We start from the raw sequence: 14,934 nt of genomic DNA on the forward strand, positions 1-14,934 counted from the left end.
TGAGACCAAAACCTTCTGTAAGCTATAGTTGTGATGAGAGTCTGCTTATGGAACCTGCTTCAGTTCCCATTGAACCACAACTGTTTGGAAAGTCTTGTACAATAAATAAAAATAAAGTTTATTACAAATGTTTGGTGCAACTGTGAGTTATATTTGAGGCAGCATGCAGCCTAGTGATTAGAGCGTTGGGCCAGTAACCGAAAGGGGGTTGGATCGAATCCCCGAGCTGACAAGGTAAAAAAATCTGTTGTTCTTCCCTGAGCAAGGCAGTTAACCCACTGTTCCCCAGTTGGCCGTCATTGCAAATAAGAATTTGTTCTTAACTGACTTGCCTAGTTAAATCAAGGTTAAATTAAAAATATATACTACATATACTATATAATATATACTACATACTATGAATGTGTCACGCCCTGATCTGTTTCACCTGTCCTTGTGATTGTCTCCACCCCCTCCAGGTGTCGCTGATTTTCCCCCGTGTATTTATTCCTGTGTTTCCGGTCTCTCTCTGCCAGTTCATCTTGTATGTTTTTCCAAGTCAACCAGCGTTTTTCTGTTCTCCTGCTTTTTTCTATTCTACTTTTTCTAGTCCTCCCGGTTTTGACCCTTGCCTGTTTCTGGACTCTGTACCCGCCTGCCTTGACCACGAGCCTGTCTGCTACTCTGTACCTCCTGGACTATGATCTGGTTTTGACCTTTTTCCTGTCCACAACCATTATCTTGCCTACTTTTGGATTAATAAACATTGTAAGACTCCAACCATCTGCCTCCTGTGTCTGCATCTGGGTCTCGCCTTGTGCCATAATAGACTGTCTAGCAACAAGAGAATTACGAGTAACTAACGCTGACTGTAATTCTCTATCAACAAAGCAGGACATCTTTTCAATGATCAGGGCCCGTATTCATTAAGTGCTAATCTAGGATCAGTTTAGCCTTTTAGATCATCTGATCATAGATCAGCACTCAGACTCACATCAACATTTCCCATCTTTTGAGGATGAATAGAGCGAATGAAATAAACAAAAACAAGGTTAAAGACATCAAACTACTGAATGTACAAAAATAACTACATAATGCTACAAACTTGAGCGGTAATATCCTTCTATACATCTTTTGACTATACCTTAGCACTCTGGTTGTACAACTGATGTACAACCCATCCTCACAATGGCCGTGATACATCTGGTGTTTTTGCAGACATCACACAACTATTGTATCACAACCATTGTGTCAAATGCTTTGTACAACCTGAGTGTGTCAGTTGTACAACTTGAGTATACACTAGGCCTATGGGCTGTGACCACACTCTCTGAGGGTATCTCGGGGACAAAAAAAACATTTCCTATTCACACATTGGTATAATACACACTTGTACATGTGTGAAATAGGACAAATATAAGCACCCACAAAAATATTATTATTATGTGCCTATGATATCTGACAGTGTGAACACTCTCTCCACGGCACCTGAACTCTGAGACGTAGTCCTCCGTGGTGGGACTCAGTTTGAGGAAGCTCCACATAGAGTACAGGCCGTTGACGTTCAGGCTGGGCGGTGAGTTGAAGACCTGGCCAGCAGGGACCCTCGGTCCGTCCTTAGACCAGCTGACCGACACTTGTTCAGGACACAGAGGTTGAGCGTGCACTCCTCATCCTGCAGAGGGCGTAGTGGCTCACACTTGATAAATATCACATTAAAGGGGTGCCTGTTGAAAAAGACACATGGGTCCTATTGATTAGGCACAAAATGGAAGAGAATTTACAGAAACAGGGATGGAGTAGCTGGACTTTTTGTTTTGTAAGCCCTAGTGAACATAACATGATGAGGCACATTAGGTTTGCACTAAAAAGTTATAAGAAGACACTTGAATATATATCTTGAATATCAGCTCCATCAGATATATTCTGTCTCTGTTGATGCATTCTCCTGACCAACATTATGAAAATCAAACATGTAGAATTCAATTCAATTTCCAGGATGAAGACTTCCCCACTAACTTGTATTTAATCTACACTCAATCTTTATGACAATTACCACGATATATCCAAGCTCTGATTGTCAGAATACATTTGTGAGATAATTGTAAACAGATAACTAAAACAGGAGTCTCAAACTGGCGGCCTGTGTGCCAGAATGTGGGCCCAGGGCCGAACGGGTTTGTGACCCAGAGCTAAAATGGCCACCATGTCTCTGATGAGTTGTCTTGTGTGTTGATATGATCAACAACGTCTTTTGTATACTGGCCCAGAGAAACTGGAGTGATACACGCGGCACGTGTAGACCGCCCTCTTGTCCTCCTGAGCCATGGTCATCTCGATTTTACTCCACACGCTATACACCTGCTCCCAATTGTTTCTCGACCACTCGAGATGGACTTTGTCCGGGTAGAACTTCTCAACCCGACAGCATAGCACCAGCAAACCTCTCCACCTTTGGGATCTGAGGAATGCTGGACATTAGTGAAGAGTGAAAAGAGTGTGTTAATTCTAAGTCTAAGTATTCAGACCCTTTGACTTTTTATTCCTTTTATTTTTCTTCCTAAATCTACACACAATACCCCATAATTGACAAAGCGAAAACAGGTTTTTAGACATTATGGCAAATGAAGAACAAAAATAACTTATTTACATAAGTATTCAGACACTTTGCTATGAGACTCAAAATTGAGCTCAGGTCCATCCTGTTTCCAATTATCATCCTTGAGATGTTTCTACAACTTGATTGGAGTCCACCTGCGGTAAATTCAATTGATTGGACATGATTTGGAAATGCACACACCTGTCTATATAAGGCCCCACAGTTAAAAGGCACATACATTGCAGCCCACTTGGAGTTTGCCAAAAGGACGCTCAGACCATGAGAAACAAGATTCTCTGATCTGATGAAACCAAGATTGACCTCTTCGGCCTGAATACCAAGCGTCACAACTGGAGGAAACCTGGCACCATCCCTACGGTGAAGCATGTTGGTGGCAGCATCATCATACTGTGGGGATGTTTTTCAGCTGCAGTGACTGGGAGACTAGTCAGTGATCGAGGGAAAGATGAACGGAGCAAAGTACAGAGAGAGATCCTTGCTGAGGACCTCAGACTGGGGCAAAGGTTCACCTTCCAACAGGACAATGACCCTAAGCACACAGCCAAGATAACACAGGAGTGGCTTCGGGACAAGTCTCAGCCAGAGCCCAGACTTGAACCCATTCAAACATCTCTGGAGAGACCTGAAAAAGCTGTGCATCGACGCTGCAACCTGACAGAGCTTGAGAGGATCTGTAGAGAAGAATGGGAGAAACTCCCCAAATACATGCCAAGCTTGTAGCATCATACCCAAGAAGACTCGAGTCTGTAATCGCTGCCAAAGGTGATTCAACAAAGTACTCAGTAAAGGGTCTGAATACTTATGTAAATGTGTTATTTATTTTAAATTTGTAATACATTTGCTAACATTTCTAAAAACCTGCTTAGAGAATAAGGCTGTAATGTAATGAAATGTGGAAAAAGTCAATGGGTCTGAATGCTTTCCGAATGCACTGTCAATGGCTTCTCCACTCCCTGCGGCTGTAGCCTGGACATTGATTCAACTGCTCAAACTGTAGGTGCCGTCTGGATTGAACACAGCCATTCCGGTACACACGTATTGTGTGAGTGTCCTGCGGGCAAGATATCACCATAAAAAAACATGCATAGCATAAACAGCTACTCTAGGATGTATTCGCATACATTTAGTAATACAACAATAATAAAAACTGAACTTGTTTCATAGCCAAGACAAGTACTGTTGTTTGCATGTAGGGCTGACTTTGACATTTGTCCCAATAACGTTACTTCTAAGAAAACCCTAGTGATATTGCCATGACAATCAAAATACTGAGCGTTTTTCCTCATACCTTTACAATCCAAAAGGATGAGCATAATTGTTATGGCATTGTTAATATCCCAGCAGCTATTCATTGGGATTCACGTTTGGTTGGGATGTTTACCGTGACAGGACTGGAGAGCAATTCTGAAAGTAAACATTTACATGCCTATGTCAGTCATGTGATTTCCCAGCTCCAATTGAAACAGGAAAGCTCATAAAATAATTTCCCAGCTCCAATTGAAACAGGAAAGCTCATAAAAGATCCCAAGTAAGGCCTTCCTTACATAACAAGGGATATGATTGTGGGCCATCAGAAAGGCAAAATAGAATTTGGATTGAGAAATCATTGCCTGCCTGCACACCGTGTGGGGCAGAACGAAGAACCTCATTCTAGATTCTCATTACATTGAATTAACCAGTGAAAGAAGTGGTCCTCTGTAGCTCAGTTGGTAGAGCATAGTGCTTCCAACACCAGAATAGTGGGTTTGATTCCGGGAACCACCCATCCTTAGAATGCATGACTGTGAGTCACTTTGGATGAAAGCGTCTGCTAAATAGTGTATATTATTATGTCAAGAAAAAACACAAACAAATGAAGCCAAGGGTATTTTATTTCAATAACAAATATTTGTAGTAACATAACATTGTCGGACCGACAGCTTCTCCACTGTCTATGCCTATATGCTAACATCTAAATATCAAATAGCCCTTGTAAATGCATTGGTACAAAACGATCTCATAGGTTCCCTTTAACAGACCATCGACCTCTTTCTCCCACTCACACGAACTTTATCAAGCTTATTGACAACGGCGTGGGGCTTCTTGGACGAAGCTGCGTAGGCCTTCAGCAGCTTCTCGAACAGAACCTCTGTGTTGGGGTGGGTGCTCAGGAAAGCTTTCTCCAGCCTTCAGCAGCATGTTGGACGTGGTCAAGTCTCCATGGACGACGTCCTCGTCACGCATTTTGGCCTGAATCCGACCCATCTTCTTAGCGAGCTGTTCCAGACGGTCCTCTGGGATTTTCTGGGTGGAGGAGAGCTGCGTGGAGGCGATGTGGTCTCTGACGGTGATGTAGCCCACAATGTCTTCAAGAAAGATGCCGTGGGAGGTGTAGTCTACAAAGTAGACGACTGGTGCAGATATGCCTGGAGAGAGAGAAAGAGGGAGAGAGAGAGAGGAACCGAGAGAAAGAGAGAGAGAGAGGAATATTAGACACTAATAAAGATCAAGGGTAGGCAGGCATATATATTACAAACTGGGTCGTTTGAGCCCTGAATGTTGATTGGCTGAAAGCCGTGGTATAGCAGACCGGTATACCACGGGTATGACAAAACATGTATTATTTTTACGTTGGTAACCAGGTTATAATGCAATAAGGCACATCGGACTTTGGTGTATATGACCAATATACCATGGTTAAGGGCTGTATCCAGGTACATAAAATAAGATAAAATACTTACCGTATAGACATTCCAATCATCAACATCCTGTAAATTGGAAGTATTTCGCAGTTGTCCAGCTCACCAAGACACCACAGCAACATCTCTGCAGTGCGGTGCAGCTCTGCAACTTCAATTTATTTCATGATTTGAAACCATGTAGATCCCCAGCAGTCACTCGACAGATTTTCAACAGCGAAGTATTGAGAGCACCTCTTGCATGGTTCTGCGATGTCTGCGTTTTTCATCCAGCACCGGGTACCTAATACAATTTAGGAGACCTTTATTTTACAATGGTCGGCCTGCCCAAAAACGTCCCCGATATACAAGAGCTTCTGCACCCTGTTTCATCAGTTATATTTTCTTGAGAAACTGCAGGAGGGCCACACTGTTCGTCTCAACAGCCATGTTTACAAATCACTGTTTTTTTCTGCTTGCAGACAGGTGGCACAATTGCATGTATTTAAAAGTTCTGCCACCCTTAGTTTCGGTGTAAAACTGACAGGGATATTTCAACAGTCGAAATGTAAAAAGACTGGAGATTCAGCCAGGTCACAGATGCTATCACTATCGCATCTGTAGGAATAATTCACGAAGGCAAATGATAGCCTACTGCGATGTTTTTAAATGTTTCACACATTACGTTTTTCCATACGTGTTGTCGTTCATAAGGGCTTAATCGATGTATGAGTCGAAATTAATGCTAGGCCTATGGTATGGGCCTACAGTTTTCCAATGATAGTTTCACTAAGTGAAGCATGGGAAAAGTTTCGATAGGAGTTAGGAGTTCGATTTCTTTGGAATATTTTAAATGTTGTCGAGATGTCGGCCCCTGGTGTCAAAAGTTTGAAATGGAGTCTCTTGCAATTTGAGACTTGCAATTTGAGACGCTTTTCTCTGCCACGTAGCTTCAACTTCCTGATGTAAAGTCATACATTGTGTTGCTCCGAAGTTAACCAAATGCATCTTCACCAGAAACATTGTAAGAACATGGTAAGCAAATTTACTACAAAAAGGCTACAAAAAACAAAGCATCTTAGTCATTTCATTGCCTTACGTAAATGAGTGCACTCGAGCGCGTTCTCTGGAGTTTAACGGGATACTTGCCTTTGAGTCTATCCGCATGATGGGAAATCTTACATTTTGTTTTAACTCGTCGTTTCTTCTTTGATTTTAACTTTCAGCCAATTTTGGTAAGGGTAGTTAGTGTATGTAGTCTACTGTCTAGTCTATATCTGTGCTTTAGCCTATTAATATGCGAACATTCAATAACGGTATTCCATGATAGCAAGGATGCCTACCGTCCAAAGATGTACAATCAAGCAATAATTTATTTTACACTTCTGATATGATAAATATAAAACATACTGGTGTTTTACTGATAAGCGCATCAACAATGGCAACAGGTAAAATCGTGGTGAATATCGTATGTATTTTGTACCTTCAATGTATTTCTTATTTTCCATATAGCCATTAGTATGAACCATATAGGCCTGTTTGTTTTGAGCAAGCAATAAAACTGTGGTGTTTGGATGGTGACCGAATATAATGGAATATAATATTATTATACTGTAAATTGAATAGAATAGATGGGATATAATATATTAAAAGGCCTTGTAATCAATGTATTACCGTTATTCTAATTGAAACAACGCTGCTGCAGTATTTTCGAAAGGACATGTTAAATTCATCAATGCATTGTCATCTCCTCTCTGCAGCCTATTTGCAAGGAATATTACATTTGCTACCAGTGCATACGGTGCTTTTTCCAAACAGAGAAAATTAGCAATGATCTGATTAACGGCCAGAGTGCATTTTGTTGAGCCAATCTCAAGTGGTCTTGTCTAATGAAATCAGTGGAATAAACAGGGGAGTTGTCATGACTACAGAGCTGTGCCGCCTCTCGCGCTCGCTGTTTTGTTCATGCGCCGCAGGACGTCTCCTTTTGGGCGCGCGAGGTCATAAGCGTTTTATTTCTCTATTTATAAACAACATTTTTTATGTTTCATGGATTATTTTTGCCTCTGTTTTAGAGTCGAGAAATGCCAACATGGACTGAGCCTTGCTTGAACTGAAATGTGTTTTTAGTTGAAGGAATAGCAACTCAATATTATGGGTAAGTTATTTGGATTATTTCAACCTAATTATTTTACAACATCAAGACAAGCTGTTATGAAATGACACAAAATAACTTATGAGACCACTAATTGTAAAATCCAGGTGAAATATTTGCACATTGCCACTATGTTCTACTGTCCAGCTCCTGTTATTTTATTGGATGTGCATAAAACCCAATTATGTACATATACAGTACATATATATATATATATATATATATATATATATATATATATATATATATATATCATTGGAAAAACCCCTTCATGAAGTAAAACCATGTGGCATAAAAAACACATAAAACATTTTTTGGGCCTGAATATACAACCACTAACAACTAAAATAATGTAGACATACAGTAGGCCTAACAGTACATGCATGCAATACAGTGCAATACTTATGAATATGCAGAACTGTAAAAAAAAAAAAAAAAAAAAAAACGTTATCATCATTGAAGACACCGCTTTGTAGAGTTTACAACCACTATCCTGGAGTTTTGCTAGATTAATCAGAAATAGATATTGCATATAAAACACGTATACCTGGACATGAAGAACATAATCAATTATTAATGCCCTGTCTCCAAACATGAGCATACATTTGAATAGGTAATGTTTCTTCTATGGGACACAGAATATGTATGATAAGCACATTTTTTAGCTGCTTTACTAAATGGCCTCTATATAGGCACACACACAGTAGTAATATGAAAATAGACACAAATGATTACATTGTGTTGCACCTTAATATTTTTTACCTTCTGTGGAAACCATTATCAATTGTATCACATCATCAAAAGATCATTCAAATGTTAATGAAATGAATCCTATACTCACATAATGAATTGTATACTTATATACTCCAAACCTTTTTCTTCTTCCCTAGGTTGCTCCACCCTGGCCCTCTCCAGTGTGGTGTCCACGCTTGGTGGCCTGGTCTTTGGTTACGAGCTGGGGATTATCTCCGGGGCTCTCCTCCAGCTCCAGGCCGAGTTCCGACTCACTTGTGTCCAGCAGGAGGCTGTGGTCAGTGCCCTTCTGATCGGGGCCTTGCTGGCCTCCCTGGTTGGTGGTTGGCTGATTGACCGCTACGGCCGGAGGAACTCCATCCTCCACAGCAACGTCCTCATCCTGGCCGGGAGTTTGATTCTGGTCAGCAACTCTTACTTGGCACTGGTGGTGGGCAGAATCACGGTGGGCTTCGCCATGTGCATCTCCTCCATGTCCTGCTGTATCTTTGTATCGGAGATGGTCACCCCCAAGCACAGAGGTTTTTTGGTGACTCTGTACGAAGTTGGTATCACCGTGGGCATCCTGGGAGCTTACGCCATAAACTATATCCTGTCCGATGCCAGGCAGGGATGGAAGTATATGTTTGGGTTAGCCATCGTGCCTACTTTGGCTCAGTTTGTCTCCATTTGGTTTCTCCCGTCCAATGCCGGAACACCTGCAGCAGGCCAAAGGGCAGGTGCTCAAAGCCAAAGAGGTCTTATTCATTCCCTTGAGAATCCCAAAGTGGAGAATTCGGCACATGTTTCCAACATACTTGATAACCCACAGTACAGCTTTCTGCACCTCTTTCAACAGAAGGACAACATGAGGACCAGGACTACCATTGCACTAGGCTTGGTGATCTTTCAACAGTTCACAGGTCAGCCCAATGTGCTCTTCTACTCCTCAACCATCTTTCAGTCAGTGGGCTTCAAGAGCAATGCCTCGGCAGTGCTGGCGTCCTTGGGCTTGGGGGTAGTCAAGGTGATCGCCACCTTGGTCTCCATGGTGTTTGCTGATAGGGTTGGCAGGAGGCCTCTGCTCATTGGTGGATGTATAGTAATGTCCGTGTGTTTGATGACCATAGGACTTTTGAGCGGGCGTTCAGTGGTCAACACCAACACACCCTGTAATGCTGGGGATTATGTCAATAACAGCACACCCCTATCGCAGCTAACGGTAGAAAATCAATCAAGCTTTGACATTTCTGTCAGTCAACGCCTTGGACGTCACGATAGGACCGAAGTAACGGATATCGCTTACGATGCTGAGAGATCGTTTGGTACTTTGATGCCAGTGGCTTCTCCAGCTGTCCACAATGGAGTGGTGAACTGGATAATTTTATTCTGTATGATGGCAGTCGTCAGTGCATACTCAGTTGGATTTGGACCAAGTAAGTACTTTCGCCTAGGATTATTCATAATTATCGTGTTTTCTGGCAAATTATCTAAATGTGGGGCCATAAGATTATTGTTAAGCTTAGCTAGAACTTGCTTTTGACAGTCATATGGCGTGGTCTTGTGAATGACTAGAGGTTGATGTTTGTGAATTTTCCGTTGCATAGTGACCTGGCTCATTTTGAGTGAAATATTTCCTGCTGCGGTCAGAGGGAGAGCGTTTGCCTTCACAAACTGCTTCAACTGGGCTGCCAACTTAATTGTCACATTCTCCTTCTTGAATGTCATCAGTAAGTGTCTACCTCTATGAATTCACATTCAAACAAGTCCGGTTTATTACCATGCATTCGGAAAGTATTCAGACCCCTTTGACTTTTTCCACATTTTGTTACGTTAGAGCCATATTCTAAAATGGATTAAATATTTTTTCCCCTCATCAGTATACACATAATACCCCATAATGACAAAGCGAAAACAGTAAAAAAATGAAATACCTTATTTACATAAATATTCAGACCCTTTGCTATGAGACTCGAAATTGAGCTCAGGTGCATCCTGTTTCCATTGATCATCCTTGAGATGTTTCTACAACTTGATTGGTGTCAAACTGTGGTAAATTCAATTGATTGGACATGATTTGGAAAGGCACACACCTGTCTATATAAGGTCCCACAGTTGACAGTGTATGTCAGAGCAAAAACCAAGCCATGAGATTCTCTGGTCTGATGAAACCAAGATTGATCTCGTTGGCCTGAAAGCCAAGCATCACGTCTGGAGGAAACCTGGCACCATCTCTACGGTGAAGCATGGTGGTTGCAGCATCATGCTGTGGGGATGTTTTTCAGCTGCAGGGACTAGGAGAACAGTCAGAATTGAGGGAAAGATTAACGGAGCAAAGTACAGCGAGACACTTGATGAAAACCTGCTCCAGAGCACTCAAGGCCTCAAACTGGGGTGACTTTTCACCTTCCAACAGGACAACGACCCTAAGTACACAGCCAAGACAACGCAGGAGTGGCTTCGGGTCTCTGAATTTCCTTAAGTGGCCCAGCCGGAGCCTTGATGTGAACCCAATCGAACATCTCAGGAGAGACCTGAAAATAGCTGTGCAGCAACGCTCTCCATCCAACCTGACAGCGCTTGAGAGGATCTGGAGAGAATAATGGGAGAAACTCCGCAAATACAGGTGTGCCAAGCTTGTAGCGTCATACCCAAGAAGACTCGAGGCTGTAATCGCTGCAAAAGGTGATTCAACAAAGTACTGAGTAAAGGGTCTAAATACTCATGTATTTTCTAAAAACCTATTTTTGCTTTTTCATTTTGGGGTATTGTGTGTAGATTGATGAGAAATAAAACACAATTGAATCAATTTTAGAATAAGGCTGTAACGTAACAAAATGTGGGAAAAGTCAAGGGGTCTAAATACTTTCTGAATGTACTGTATATAGTGCCAGTCAAAAGTTTGGGCACATCTACTCATTCAAGGGTTAAATCTTCAAAGATTGCACTATATTCATTGTATGGCGCTCAACCTAGAATGTAGTGCAGTATTTAGTTAAAAAGTATCTACCTATGTTTCGTCACCAGATGTGATTGGTTTGTCTGGGACATTCCTTTCTTATGGGCTGATTGGAGTGGGAGCGGTGGTGTTCTTTTACTTCATGTTACCAGAGACCAAAGGGAAATCACTGGAGCAAATAGACAGGGAGCTCTGTTTGAAAAGGTATAACTCAAACTTCAGTCTATCATTATGCAGTAAAAATAGAAATGCTATTTTCAACGTGATCTGAAATGCAGTTAGATCTAGGAACTTATCTGTTATTTCTTTTGTAGGGTCCACAACAGTGAAGAATGCTGTAACATCCTTAGCAGGAGAATCACTTCCCCCGGGTATCAAAGAGTGCACATTGTTAGCTCAGCAACCCAATGTTGAGCAAGTCTACCCAAGTGTTACATTCTAAGTATATATATATATATTTTTACACTCTTTTAACCTGACTGAAACAACGGACTGATGCGAATGGCGGTACTGAAAAGTTGAGCGTAGTGATCCGTCCAGCTACCATAGCAGAGCTTACGACATGACTGAACAATGTTTTTATTGCACTGGTATTTCAAACTTATTTTTCCCGAATGCTTGTGAACAATTCTGTCACTTGTTTTCACAAATGAAAAACAATGTTTTTGCATGTCACTTTGCTCTTTCTACTACTTTTCAAGTCTGCAAGAAAAATAACAGCAGTTTTCCATTTCCATCAAGAGTCAACCTGTACGGGGGTCATCATCTGGCATCACCATCATCAGTTTAGGAGTCTGAGATCGCTGATCCACTGAGGGAGTCTTGCTCTAACCAATGACAATGTTGTCCTATCCTTCACTTTGTTCTATGTATAACCCAAGGGTGCCTAGCCTACAATGTTTATGTTTGTAAAATGTTTAACCATTTAGAGAACCATAATGGAAATACGTTTTCAAACTTTTGTGTCATCCTCAAAGATTTTAAATGCATTATCCACGTGTGGTTGTATTGTGTTTGAAATCAAATAAATCTATAACCTCGACTCCATAGCCGCATGGGGCTCCTTAACTGGGCCTTTACGGCGCAATTGGTGATCTAATCTAATTAGTCATTCAAAGTCGTTAGTCTTTCAAGTTCACTAGAATTCATCAAATGGCACTGCCAGATAATGAAGCTCTAAAACAGTAGTCTAACTAAACCTAGCATTACAATAAAAATGTAGCACAATTGTCACAATTAATTTCAAACATAGCAAAATGTATATACAGTGCATTTGGAAAGTATTCAGACCCCTTGACTTTTCCACATGTTGTTAACGTTGCAGCCTTATTCTACAACATGCTCCTCAATCTAAACACAATAACCCACAATGACAAAGTGAAAACAGGTTTTTAGAAATTGTTGCATATTTAATCAAAATCAAAAATATCTTATTTACAGTTGAAGTCGGAAGTTTACATACACCTTAGCCAAATACATTTAAACTCAGTTTTTCACAATTCCTGACATTTATTCCAAGTAAAAATGCCACGTCTTAGGTCAGTTAAGATCACCATTTTATTTTAAAAATCTGAAATGTCAGAATAACAGTAGAAAGGATTTATTTCAGCTTTTATTTCTTTCATCACATTCCCAGTGGGTAAGAAGTTCACATACACTCAATTAGTATTTGGTAGCATTGCCTTTAAATTGTTTAACTTGGGTCAAACATTTTGGGTAGCCTTCCACAAGCTTCCCACAATAAGTTGGGTGAATATTGGCCCATTCCTCCTGCCAGAACTAGTGTAACTGAGTCAGGTTTGTAGGCCTCCTTGCTCCCACACGCTTTTTCAGTTCTGCATACAAATTTTCTATAGGATTGAGGTCAGGGCTTTGTGATGGCCACTCCAATACCTTGACTTTAACTGTTTATATAGATACTTTTGTACCCGTCTCCTCCAGCATCTTCACAAGGTTCCTTTGCTGTTGTTATTGGATTGATTTACACTTTTCGCACTAAAGTACATTCATCTCTAGGAGAGAGAACGCGTCTCCTTCCTGAGCGTTACGACGGCTGTGTTGTCCCATGGTGTTTATACTTGCGTACTATTGTTTGTACAGATGAATGTGGTACCTTCAGGCATTTGGAAATTGCTCCCAAGGATGAACCAGACTTGTGGAGGTCTAAAAAAAAAATCCTGAGGTCTTGGCTGATTTCTTTTGATTTTCCCATGATGTCAAGCATAGAGGCACTGAGTATGAAGGTAGGCCTTGAAATACATCCACAGGTACACCTCCAATTGACTCAAATTATGTCAAATGATGCCTATCAGAAGCTTCTAAAACCATGACATAATTTTCAGGAATTTCCCAAACTATTTAAAAGGCACAGTCAACTTAGTGAATGTAAACTTCTGACCCACTGGAATTGTGATTTATAAGTGAAATAATCTGTAAACAATTGTTGGAAAAATTACTTGTGTCATGCACAAAGTAAATGTCCTAACCGACTTGCCAAAACTATAGTTTTTTAAAAAGAAATGTGGAGTGGTTGAAAATTAGTTTTAATGACTCCAAACTAAATGTATGTAAACTTCCGACTTCAACTGTACATAAGTATTCAGACCCTTTGCCTATGAGATTCGAAATTGAGCTCATGTGCCTCCTGTTTCCATTGATCATCCTTGAGATGTTTCTACAACTTCATTGGAGTCCACCTGTGGTAAATTCAATTGATTGGACATGATTTGGAAAGGCGCACACACCGGTCTATATAAGCTCCCACAGTTGACAGTGCATGTCAGATCAAAAACCAAGCCATGAGGTCGAAGGAATTTCCGCCGAGCTCAGACAGGATTGTGTCGAGGCACAGATCTGGGCATGTATACCAACAAACTTCTGCAGCTTTGAAGGTTCCCAAGAACACAGCGGCCTCAATCATTCTTTAATGGAAGACATTTGGAACCACCAAGGCTCTTCCTAGAGCTGGCCATCCAGCCAAACTGAGAAAGCGGGGGAGAAGGGCCTTGGTCAGAGAGGTGACCAAGAACCCAATGGTCACTCTGACAGAGCTCTAGAGTCTCTCTGTGGAGATGGGAGAACCTTCCAGAAGGACAACCATCTCTGCAGCACCCCACCAATCAGGCCTTTATGGTAGAGTGACCAGACGGAAGCCACTCCTCCGTAAAAGGCACATGACAGCCCACTTGGAGTTTGACAAAAGGCATTTAAAGGACTCAGACCAAGAGAAACAAGATTCTCTGGTCTGATGAAACCAAGATCGAAATCTTCGGCCTGAATGCCAAGCGTCACATCTGGAGGAAACCTAGCACCATCCCTATGGTGAAGCATGGTGGTGGCAGCATCATCATGCTGTGGGGATGTTTTTCCACCGGCAGGGACTGGGAGACTTGTCAAGATTGAGGGAAAGATGAACGGAGCAAAGCACAGAGAGATCCTTGATGAAAACCTGCTCTAGAGCGCTCAAGACCTGACTGGGGCAAAGGTTCACCTTTCAACAGGACAACACTAAAGCAGACAGCCAAGACAGGAGTGGCTTCTGTACAAGTCTCTGAATGTCCTTGAGTGGCCCAGCCAGAGCCCTGACTTTAAATGTATGTAGTTCTGTCTATATGTTCTGTATTATGTCATCCTGTATTGTTTCATGTTTTATTGTGGACCCCAGGAAGAGTAGCTGCTGCTTTTGCAACAGCTAATGGGGATCCTAATAAAACACCAAAATACTCAAACATCTCTGGAGACCTGAAAACAGCGGTACAGCGATGCTCCCCATCCAACCTGACAGCGCTTGAGAGGATCTGGAGAGAAGAATGGGAGAAACTCCGCAAATACA

At 41.5% G+C, this 14,934-nt stretch overlaps 1 protein-coding gene and 1 pseudogene across 3 annotated transcripts; one reads left to right on the forward strand and one right to left on the reverse strand.

The window, feature by feature from the left end:
- Positions 1-4,454: 4,454 nt before the first annotated feature.
- Positions 4,455-6,093, reverse strand: LOC110493914 (annotated as a pseudogene).
- A 65-nt stretch (positions 6,094-6,158) lies between these two features.
- Positions 6,159-12,149, forward strand: LOC110493915 (solute carrier family 2, facilitated glucose transporter member 10). 3 transcript variants are annotated; one of them, XM_036949906.1, is made up of 7 exons: positions 6,159-6,291; positions 7,332-7,414; positions 8,302-9,579; positions 9,751-9,873; positions 11,171-11,306; positions 11,417-11,544; positions 11,844-12,149. In XM_036949906.1, exons 2-6 carry the CDS (start codon positions 7,411-7,413, stop codon positions 11,514-11,516), a joined length of 1,641 nt encoding a protein of 546 aa, XP_036805801.1. In that variant the 5' UTR covers positions 6,159-6,291; positions 7,332-7,410; the 3' UTR covers positions 11,517-11,544; positions 11,844-12,149. The 3 variants fall into 3 exon arrangements, with proteins under 3 accessions (XP_036805801.1, XP_021424188.2, XP_036805800.1); XM_021568513.2 differs by having other exon boundaries at positions 11,417-12,149; XM_036949905.1 differs by having other exon boundaries at positions 6,213-6,280; positions 11,417-12,149.
- Positions 12,150-14,934: the final 2,785 nt, after the last annotated feature.

The sequence above is a fragment of the Oncorhynchus mykiss genome, chromosome 17 (assembly GCF_013265735.2).
Source record: "Oncorhynchus mykiss isolate Arlee chromosome 17, USDA_OmykA_1.1, whole genome shotgun sequence".
NCBI classification, from domain to species: Eukaryota; Metazoa; Chordata; class Actinopteri; order Salmoniformes; family Salmonidae; genus Oncorhynchus; species Oncorhynchus mykiss.